Source organism: Dicentrarchus labrax, unplaced genomic scaffold (assembly GCF_905237075.1).
Source record: "Dicentrarchus labrax unplaced genomic scaffold, dlabrax2021, whole genome shotgun sequence".
NCBI classification, from domain to species: Eukaryota; Metazoa; Chordata; class Actinopteri; family Moronidae; genus Dicentrarchus; species Dicentrarchus labrax.
The window spans coordinates 9,793,571-9,805,117 of NW_026136712.1; the positions used below are offsets into that span (position 1 = coordinate 9,793,571).

General features: G+C 39.4%; 1 protein-coding gene across 1 annotated transcript; it reads right to left on the reverse strand.

The window, feature by feature from the left end:
* Window positions 1-909: 909 nt before the first annotated feature.
* On the reverse strand, window positions 910-10,990 carry kcnj12a (potassium inwardly rectifying channel subfamily J member 12a). The gene is made up of 2 exons (XM_051418489.1): window positions 10,427-10,990; window positions 910-4,928 (listed from the first exon to the last, which is right to left on the reverse strand). Exon 2 carries the CDS (start codon window positions 4,766-4,768, stop codon window positions 3,467-3,469), a length of 1,302 nt encoding a protein of 433 aa, XP_051274449.1. The 5' UTR covers window positions 4,769-4,928; window positions 10,427-10,990; the 3' UTR covers window positions 910-3,466.
* Between the last annotated feature and the right edge of the window lie 557 nt (window positions 10,991-11,547).

Here is an 11,547-nt window from a genome sequence, read left to right on the forward strand (position 1 = left end):
TCAAAAGCCCAGTAGACATTTTGCTGGACACAGGAAGACTTCTACAGAGGTCAAAGGTTTTTCCAATCATCCCTTTAAGAGAAATACCTGTTTAATCATGAGCATCTTTGCTGAAATGAACCAACAGAAATTAAATCATTGAAAACTGAGACAAGAATCATATTTTTGCCTCTCAATTGTGATTTCATTGTAGTACTCTGATAAAAACAGATACATATTGATTGCTGTATTCTATCAAAAAGAATTTTGTATAAAAATAAGCAGGTTTGTTCAGCCTGACTGCTCCTACTATAATTTTTATAATGTTACTATGCTTTTTACACTATAAACCTTTATATTTAGCTAAAACGTTTGTGTGTGTGTGTGTGTGTGTGTGTGTGTGTGTGTGTGTGTGTGTTTCTTTTTGAAGGGCTCAGGTGGGCAACATCAAAGCTAAAACAATCTCCGAAGAAAATATTCAGTAGAAATGATTGAACTATGCATTTCAGTGATGCAGCATAAGAGCTGTTGATGCGTCACTTTCCTATTTACCACTGACATTTTGTGAGTAGGTGCAGAGGTTTCACACATCAGTGTAAAGAACCTTCCCAGAAGGCAATGAGCATAATAAATTATTTAGGGTTGGGTAAAGAACGCTTAATTTATTAGCCAAACAAGTTCTTATATTTTACTACATCCTTCAATTTTCTAAAAAAGCAACATAACCAAGAAATATCATAGAGTCAAGCATACTGTTAGAGTTAAATGACTATTAGGAAAATATTAGTCATTGTGACCAAAATAACAACCATTTTATGGTTCTCCTCTTTGTTTTCATGTTGTACTTTTTCACCATCTCCTATATGTTTCCTTCATTATATGTAATCTCTTATGTGTGAAAGATAACTAAATGTTTTTTCACAGGGACATGACATCCACGTTTTAGTGAGGTAATAGATAAGCTGGACTTGATAAAAAGTATTTTGTGACACAACATAAACATGTTGAGCTTTGAATGATAAACTCTGACTAGGTATCTAGAATAAGGTAATACTCTTTGAATGCTATTGTTCATGCCAAAGAAAAAAAGTTGTCATGCATTCTAATTTTGTCTCTTAAACTACTTTATATAGTGATAGCAAATGATTGAGTCTATAACTACAACTTTAACTTTTAGTTGATTTGGTTTTAACCTTTGATTGAATGGGCATTTGCTGTAATTAATGGCATGTTTTTAATTTGTAAAGAAACACATTTTTGGAATATGATTATCCATTTTCAAGATCTAAATTGTTTTTGGAGGATTACCTTGGGAACAATCACATCAAAACTCAAGGCTGAGCTACACACCATTACTTTGGTATCAAATCTGAGAAATCATACATATAAGAACAATAAAGACGGAAAAATAAAGTAGGGTCATTCACCTCACATCATGCCTTTCACTTGTTATCTGTGAATCAAGAATTATAAATATGCATGTTCAGTGTATTAAAAGAGAATCATTAAGTACATATTTATTAAAACTAATTCAGAAAGGTGTGCTTCAGTGTTTATTGCTTCCATTCAGACCTTGGTCCAGTGTCTTAACTCATTGTATAACCATATTGCTAAAATGCATTTAGCTGTCTACAGTATGTGATGTTTGTAAATGCCAGAGGAATCAACATGAGGAATGAAAAAGGATGAAGCTGTTTTGCTCATATATATCTTTTTGGACAGCAATGGAAGTGATAAGTTATTAGCCAAACTTACTTGCACACATTTGTTTCACCTGTTAAAGGATACATTTGCCATATAATTGCCCTGCCGTTAGTCTATAATGCAGGTAATGTTTGAAACAGAGATGAACTCTGTTGATAACAATATAAAGATCAGTTAAAGTTACTCACTGTTGATGTAAAATGAAATTTAGGGCCAGCTACTGTAAGTTAGCTGATACTTTTGGACTATTCTGACCTTATTAGCATAACCAAAGTGTTGTAGACACATTTGCCCTTATGATGCTTGTTCATTTAGCATTTTGAAGGGATGTTTGTCGGGTGGTTTGAAACACATACATCAGGAATACTTCTCATTCTGGCATTCTTGCTGTGTACATTTTAAAGGTTTTGGCGATTAGTGAAATTTTGACTAATTTAATGTAACGTTTTTCAAATTGGTTTGATAATATAGAACAGCTACTCTTAGAAATTGAGTTTATGCATTTTTTATTTGTTTTTCTAATGTTTTTCCATGTCATTATATAATTTAATCTCACACAGAACTCATTAGGGTTTGTGTCCCCTAATACTTTTAACAATATGCATAGATTCATTTTTAAGGAGGACAAAAACACATTAGGGAATCAGTTTACGCCAGTTTGTTACAGTCTTAATTTCCATATTAGATGGAAGGAAACTTGCTAATGACTACCAATATCCAGGTTTTAGTTGAACTTTTATTAGATAATATTTCAAGTTGTGAAAATAAAGGTACACTGTAAGGTGCTTTTCTTTGTGAGGTTACAAATTGCTGCTATTCAGTTATTAATTTGGTAAATACAAACATGAATATTGCAATCTGTATCTTGCAAAAAATAAAGTTAGTGAAATTACAAAATATTTATTTAAGTTGGTTGTCTACCAATTGTGCTTTAGTTTTGTTTTACCTGACTACTTAGCAATGTTTGTGACATGATATGTGCAGGCCAGTTTAGCCAAATCATGATGTTGGTGGCTTTAAAGTAAGAGAAATTAAGAGATTATAAACAGTGTTTCTCTAAACAATTTCATTTCTGTTTAACATAATCCTTTCTGTACCTTATAGTGCAATTAACTTTGCCTGCTCTCCCTAAGTTGGTAGATTTTGGGATCACACCAAAACCAAAATGAAGGTGTTGAATTATGTTGTTCTCAGTGGCTTACAGGTCAGATGTTTTATCATGGCTCATTGCGTGTGAATGCTGCCGTGAACGAATTTTCAATGTGTCACTGAACGCAGGTCCAGCATATCACAGCAAGGAGCGAGGAGAGCTTAAGGGAAGCCTTATAACACTATTATTTGTGCTCAAGAACAAGTTGAAAAAACAACTTTTATTTTTTTAGAGGTGTTTTTGGAAACTGATACTGCACACAAAACATAACTTATCTAAGCAATGTATTTACACCTAAGATTTGATTATAAGGTTCTGTCATAATAGTTTTTTGATGCACTATCATTGAATACTCTTAACTCAAAATGACCATGTGAAAAAAGATTCAAGTTTCCATTAAGGAAGAAGGTCTTTCTCTAGCCTTTTCCTTGATTGTAGACATTCCTTACCACAATTTTCTAAGCTGTGTACTCTTGCTTTCCCCGTTCCTTCCAGTTAAGTCCCTTTCCTGTTGTCTTTTTTGTTTTCCAATCTTTCACAGTAGTCAGCTTTTCCTATGGCACTTTGCATTGTTCTGCATTTTTACCCTTGGATAAAGTTTTTGAAAGTTGACCCTGGGTCAATGGGTAGAGGTCATATTTCCGATTCTCTACGATATGACCTTTGATCCAGCACCCTGGTGGCCTGTAAGCGCTCAAACTCATGTCGGCTGTTCCGGTCCGGACTGAGGTTCGCAAGTGCCCTGCTACCACCACCTACATCCTCCTCCTCATCATCTCGGCTTAGGAAGGCCAGCTCATTCTCATAGCAGAAGGAGTTGGAGCTGGGGACTAGGAACTTGTTCTCCACCATGTCCTTGGCACTGCAGCGGGGGGTGGACGGCACCTCATAGGTTTTGTGAAAGTGAGAGTAATCCACCTTATATAGGTTCTTCTCCTCAAACAAGACTGGCTCAAAACGGTGACCCCAAAGGACCTCAGAGGCTAAATAGGAGCTGCGAGCCTGCGTGGTCATGGCGGTTGCTTCAACCATTCCCTCCAAGATGACGACAATCTCAAAGTCTGCTGTCTCCAAGTCCTGTTTGCTGATCCCAAAAAGGGGGCTTTCCTCGTCTATCTCATGGAGAATCGTGATTGGTGAAACCAAGAAAATCCTGTCCAGGCCTTTATCAAAGCCCACATTAATGTCTATCTGGTCTAGAGGAATATATTCCCCTTCATCAGTGATCCTAGGTTTGATGAGCTGTGCCCTGACATGGGCCTCTACAATGTGGCTCTTGCGAAGGTTCCCTACCCTCCACATGAGGCACAGCTTTCCATCCCGCATGGCAATGACAGCGTTGTGGCTAAACAACAGAGTTTGTGCTCGCTTCTTAGGCCTCGCCATCTTGGCCATGATGGCACCAATCATAAAGCAGTCAATGATGCAGCCCACTATGGACTGGAAGACCACCATGAAGACAGCCACTGGGCACTCCTCAGTCACACAGCGGTAGCCGTAACCTATGGTAGACTGTGTTTCAATGGAGAATAGAAAGGCAGCCACAAATCCATTGACCTGTAGGACACATGGAGTGAAGTTGTCATCTCCAGCTGGGTTATCCAGATCTCCATGCAACAAAGCAATAACCCAAAAGGCTAAGCCAAAGACTAGCCAAGAGACAACAAATACAAGAGTGAAGACTACCAGCATCCATCGCCAGCGAATATCAACACATGTGGTGAAGATGTCGGCCATGTAGCGCTGCGACTTCTCGTCCATATTGGCAAAATGCACATTGCACTGGCCATTCTTTTTGACAAAGCGATTGCGGCACTTGCGGCGTGTGTGGATCTTGCCATTGCCAAAGCCGTTCATGCCATGCATGGTAGTGAGGCGGAGGCCCTCTTCTTCAGATGACACAATGCTGTAGCGATTGATCCTTCCTACACTCATGCTCCCGGCGGCGCCTCCAGCTGCAGGGTCAGAGCAGAAGGGCAGGCCTAGAGTCCCAGTGTGTGATCGAGGCCCCTCACAGCTGGATCACTGGCTGAGCTCCATTTTAATGAGTCATAGACAGGGAGCTGGGTGGGAGCCTTGGGCTTTAATCCAGTCCCTGTAGAGAGTGTCAGGAGAGGAGAACAATGTCAGCGTCTTTCTATGACATAATGGTCAAATCACACCATACCTGTGTATGAAACATCACCAAATAACCAACCATGAAAGCTTTTAGTGACCGAATTTCAAAACACTGTTACATAAGTAACACTAAATAGTTTTGCTACTGGCCCAAAAAAGAAGACCCCTGATATTAGTAGATCATTGCACTGAATTAGCTGTCCAATCTGTGACCAATTCACCATCATCATCTACAGTTTTTTACATGTTCTTCTAATTTGAATAAAAAAAGATTTTGGATTATATGACTGACGTCGTTACGGACGTTATCAGGAGTTTCTCTCAATACCTTTAAAGGATGAAAAATGACTACCACATATTTCTCATCTATTCCTCTGTTAATGTGACATGTGTATTTTTATTTTAACGTTTCCCATTAACTAACGCAGTCAGTCTAACTGGAGTTCAGCTTCAGATAAATTTGTACCCTTGTAAATCTCTGATAAGAAATATAATAGGAATATATAATAGGGAACAATGGAGATGGAGATTATGGTTTATGAGAACACTTTTTTCCTGTCCCATTTCCCAGTACAAGGTTTATAGTGTTAGTATGTATAATACCGGTGACTCCAGTTACTTCACACTCCTTCTCCTCGCCATCTTGCTCTCTTTAAACATCACAACTCAAAATCCAATTGGCCCTCACTGAAGGGTCCTCATGTCTTTTGATGTTGGCTGGGTAAGTGAAGAGCTGGCCTCACAGCAGATCCACTTCTGTCACATGGCATTTCCTATGCTTTTCTCTTTCAAATCTTAAAGAAGGCTGGCAGTGGAGACATGATCTAACAGATGTTTGTTTTTATGTAATGAAAATAACGTACCATCATGCAAGTCACTACCTTTATCTCGTTAGGTGTTTTATGAAACGAGAAGGCTGTCATATTTTAGGCCTACTAGTGATAGGGAAGGCTATCACATGTTAGTTTTCAGCCTGTCTCAGTTGTATTTATAGTTTATCAGCAGCGTGCCATCACAACAGACAAGCTGTTCTCTTCTGTCTGTTCTAAGTTTCCCATTGTTAGGGCAGTAGAGGGGTATGTGTGTGTGTATTTAAACATACTCCTTGGGGATTTGTATTTGTGCCACAGATTCCATGGACATGCAATTCCAGATGCTCTGTACAGGGGTGGAGAGAGAAGGACTCTATTTATTTGACCTCATTCTGTACAATTTGCAGTATTATTAATCATTCTGTGAGGATGCAGTAAATTTATACCAACGTCCTGTGGTGCTCTATACAAGTAGGTACTGGAGTAGATTTCTCCCCCATGCAATGCCCTGTATTACATATTCATTGTAATTACATCCTGAAACTTTAGCTTACAAGAATATTACAAGATTAGACATACAACACACGACAACTCATAGTGTATGTGTCAAAATGTTAGTTAGTACGGCTGTCAAATGATTTTCTCGTCCAGGCAGCGGATAACCTGGCCACTGCACTGGATGTTGAGCCTCAGGGTCAAGGGTTTTTACCCAAGGGAGCTGGACCGAGGCCCCTCTGGGTGCAGACAGCTTTTATCGCCTGGCCACATCCGTTCTGTGTCTGCCTGCCTGATTTGGGCCCTGAAGACTTGACAGTTCACTCATGTGCGTTCCCAAATCCCGAGTGCCTTGCCGTCTGCCACACAGTCACACTAATTCCATTTGCACTCACACTCTTTCAGGTGGAAGTTCTCCTGATCTGCAGACAGATTACCTCATGCACAATCTTACAATTGTCCCTTAGGGGTCAAACGCATACCTACATCAGGAAAACGTACTGTAGCTGATGTAGCCAAATGTTATGTTCTATTTTTATACTTCCAAAGGATTTTTGCCTTTTGACAATATCACACTACATTCCCAGAAGAGCACAGCTGTTAATGCAAAAAATAATAATTCTACTCTCAAATATGTAAATCTTTAAACATGTGAACTGATCTAACGCTTGATTTTTACTCAGTTTAATTAAGCATGGTTCTTTAACCTCACCCATGGAGTGACAGGTGGGCTCGGGTGGATGACAAAGCAACCAATACTGACTGTGTTATATAATTGAGATGAATCTTGAGCCTGAACGTGTTCTCAGCATTACACATTATACATCTTGGTCTCTACACAACACTCATGACCCGAGCAGCCCTAGATGGTGCGCAGTCTCTATATCATATTGTAGTCGTACAGTGTCAGGTGTCCAGTGAATTGGTCAAATGAAAGTAAAAACCCTCCCTGTGTCCTTGGAGTCATTAGATAAGTGCCGTAGAGTCTCAACCCATGCAGAAAGCCTTTGCCGTAGCCACATGGGAGGCTCTTTAAATCAGATTGTGCCTTTGAGATGCATGTGCAGTGTACATGGTGCTTAAAGATTTTACATTAGATTAAGCTACTGCTGGTGACAGCTGAAGAGCTATGTATCTTGTTTGACTTAATTCAAATAAATTAGAAGTGAAAAGGGCAATCAGTAGCCATATTAATTACAGGTAGTGTATGTTCACATGTATTTGAACAGCTTCTTGTATAGACGAAAAAAAAAAGCACTTTCTGTTAATTATGTCTGCTTTAGTGCTGTTTTTAACAATGTAAATGAACCTGCAATGGCACAGTCTGTCTTTTTTTCAAATTCACACAAAAAGGTTCGAACCTACACAGGAACAAACAAAAGACACCAACTAAATATACTTGCTAATGCATCATACAGCTCTCAGCTGTGACATAAGAATATCCCCAAGGGATAAATGAAGTATCTGTCTGTTTGTTTGTTTGTCTGCCTGTCTGTCTAGTGTTAGTCTTTGTATCGAGAGACGTGTCAGTCCTTGAGGAAGTGATAGCAGGTTCCGATCAGTTTTTTTTTTTTTAGTCCTGATGATGGGGATTCGACCTCTTTGTTTGGGATCACAGATTTGGCCTTTAATACCAGTTGTTAATTCCTAGAGCTCTACAGCACTACCATGAAACACTTGTACTACAAACAGCGTGAAATGACAGCTCAGAGGGAGGCCATTAATGCATCTTTGATTCATAAGACAGGACACAGAAAGTGATTTGCACTACAGCCAATAATTTCATGAATAACCTTTTGTGACCTAGACTAGCTGTGTGTGTTCTTAGGGAGTTGAGAGAAGTGACTTGGGGAGACGATAAGCTTGCAGCTGATTAAGATGAATAGAATGAATAATTGCATGCGCAAAATAATAGAGGGGATTGAGAGGGACAATGTGGTGGGGTAGGAGAGGGTACTTCATCTCAAGACATGCATGCAGGAAACTGAGCTCAACCACTACGATCATGGCCCACCTCCCAAGGCCATTGTGAAGGAAGAGCAGAGGCTCAGGTGTCATTGTATTTTCCTATAGCTCACCGTGCGGAACTCATCTCGTCTCAAGTGACCTACAGGTATTTTCCTATAGAAAATAACACCACATCACCACAGACAGATGTTGTCTGATTGACAGTATGTTATACAAACTAGTTCACAGCTTCTTTTTTCTTGTTGTTTTCAAATTCAATGCAATAATCGGGGACACTTTGTCATTTAAAAGGCTGTAACTTCTAGACAAAGAGGCAAAGACAGCATAAGTTAGAACCAGACAATGTCCAACCCTGGAGGCTGTTAGACTCGGTATGTAGGCCATCCCCTGTGCCGAGATGCCATCTCAGGTGGATGTAGAGAGAAGTGTTCGTAAAGAACTGAGTCACCTTCTCACATTGTTATAACAGCTGGTATATTCTATACAAGTAGAACAAAATCTTTTTTGAAAATTTTTTGCTAGCTGCACCTGTAGCTTTTTCACCATTCAAACACCTGGTTCCCATTGATTGATCATTCCCACATGTGAGCTTCTCACTGGGCTTTTTTGATCTTTATTTGTGCAGTTTTTTAATTACTTGTACCCATTCACAAAGGCTGAATCACCCATATTAAACCTGAACTCTGTAATTTCCAATTTTAAGCGACACCTGTTGGTTAGAGCACACAAGCTTGCTGCTAGACGTTATACATTAAGTCATACAAGAGGACGAGCATGATATGATGCTGTACCTTTTTTTGTAGATGTGTTATATTTTATAAACTGTGTCCCACTGCATGCTAAATATCCCCTTTGAACAATAAAAGTGAATCAAACTGAGCTTAGCTGAGATGAAAAGAAGGATGAGGTCATTGAACTGTCAGGCAATGCTGCATAATCTTCATTCTCTTCATCCTCTGCCTCTTTTGTACCCTCACATCAGTGATTTGATAGAAAAGTGCAGTACCTGAAGCAACACATTTATCCATTAATACTTGCTCGAGTCTGTCCTTTAGTATTCTCATGCTAAATTAGGTGCTACAGTTAGTTATCTGATATAACACTACCAGGAAATTAGGCGCCTAAAAGGTGCTTAAGTGGTAACCAGTGGCTTTATGATCATGGTATTTGTTGAAGTTAAAGGGATGCTTTAATGCTGAAATAAGTGTTTGTTTGCATTGACTGAATTTGTGATTCTACTGGTTGCATTATTAAAACCAATCATTAATATTGTCTTTTTGGTCTGTTTTTTTTAAACAAAACAAATTGATTTAATTTCTGTCATTAATTTGTTTTATTTCATTACATCAAATGTAAAAAGTAATGACCATCACGGTTTCTGAATAACTTGCCATGCTATATGATGCATTTATATCCTCTCACTCTGCTCTTCCTCTCATGTCTTGTGGCTGTAATATGGATCAAGGCAATGTAGATATAAAACCCACGTTATTTTAGAGTCAAACGTCATTGGCTGTTAACTCCAGGATTTAATTGTTGTTTAACCTATTTCTTGTAAGGTTTGTCTTTGTCTTTTGTTGTTGTTGTTGTTGTTGTTGTTGTTGTTGTTGTTGTTGTTGTTGTTGTTTTAACCCTTTGGGAGCTGGGAGTCTGTCGATGTCACGTCCTGATATTGACAGGCAGGGCCTTCTCGGCCATTCCAAAATCTAAGCTATAGGCTAAAGGTGATCAACCCTGCATGAGATCCTTCGGGTGCAAAAATAGACAGAAAAAGCTTAAGGCGGCAATGACTTTCAGCTTTCAGTTGTGGTGTTTACATTTGCATCAGATGAATAGTCAAAGAATTTTAAATTTTTTTATACATTCTCTTCAAGTTAGGGGACAAAAACGTTAAGTCACCATATTTAATTTAGTTTGCAAAAAATCCTATGCAATCAGTCACTTCTTTCTAATTTAAAATAATTTCCATACACTGTTTCCGAACAACTGTTTTTTAAAAAGAAATGTATGAATTGATAACATTAGATGTCTGATTTAAATTTCAAAAGGGTGACGGTTGCTGCTCCAAAGAGAATGCCTAAGAGTAGACATTGGCATCCAGTGCCTCTTTTATAACACTACAGGACAGTGACATCTGACAAATATTGATTTGACATTCAGGTTGCAAGTTTGAGGTGAAGTTTTTTTGCCCTCCTCTTACCTTTATTTCTACCTGTCCTCCCCCAGGCTGCAGAAGTAAAAGGTGTTATCTTCTCTCCCAGTATCCCTGTTAACCAAACTGAGACATTCTCCGCATCTGCCACCGCAGCTGCTCCTTCTTTGTGTGTTACTCTAATACTGGAGAAAACCACTCCATCATCTTCAGCACAAGGCACAGACCCCCTTTGAATTTCTTCATCCTTGCTTGATCCCTTGTGGCTCTCTCTCTTTTTCTTTTTTTCAGGTGCAGTTTGCGAGTGAAGATGAAACGCAGCTCCGACCAGGCTAAATCGCACCAGAACCTTGGGCCAAGCCAGTCAGTCAGTGCTGGACGTGCAAAATAGGTACGAAGCGTTTAACGAGGATCATCCCAGTGAAAATGCAGGTTTTTGTATCTCCATCTTCTGAAGCATTTCCTTTAGCTGCTCTTCTGCTTATCCTTCATCTATACTAACATGAAGTCTACCCTTCACATTTCCCATAAAACTGTACAATACTCCCTCACTGCTTATTAACTGAACAGCTCTCTTTATCAATCTTTTGCAATCTGATCTACTTGGACTGCTGGTCTTTTCTCTCTCTCTCTCTCTCTCTCTCTCTCTCTCTCTCTCTCTCTCTTTCTCTCTCACTCACACTCTCTCTCTCCCACTGACTATTTCTTTGCTCTCTCCCTCTCTCTCCTCCCTGTCTCTCCCTCCCTCCCTCCCGGTGTCACAGAAAACTGCCATTTGCAGCCTCCCTCCCTCCTTCTCTCTCTTTTCTCCTCCCCTCCTCTCTTTCTCTCTCTTGTCTCTCTCCCTCCCTCCCACATCATGGCACTACCAGTTGACAGCAACTTGATGCACAGACGTATCATTCAGAAAACTCCAGCAGACAATCCACCATTGTATTTGATCAGCTGCTAATCAAAAGTAAATGGAAGCAACATGATGAAGATGAAAGGCTTTCACAAAGACTTCTCACATGAAATTAACAGCCCAGAGTTTTCTGCCTTTCGAGCCCATCTGTTCTGCTTTTACTCTTAGATAAGTCCTTCATACAAAAGAGCTGAGTAACGAGTGGTAATTCCTTCAGCCTAAATCAAATTCACCTGTACTTTGCAGCATCGGGTCAGGTGAGAAT

What these genes read in the sequence shown, in the direction of transcription:
- kcnj12a (XM_051418489.1), bottom strand. Translation starts at nt 4,768, where the DNA reads ATGAGTGTAGGAAGGATCAATCGCTACAGCATTGTGTCATCTGAAGAA.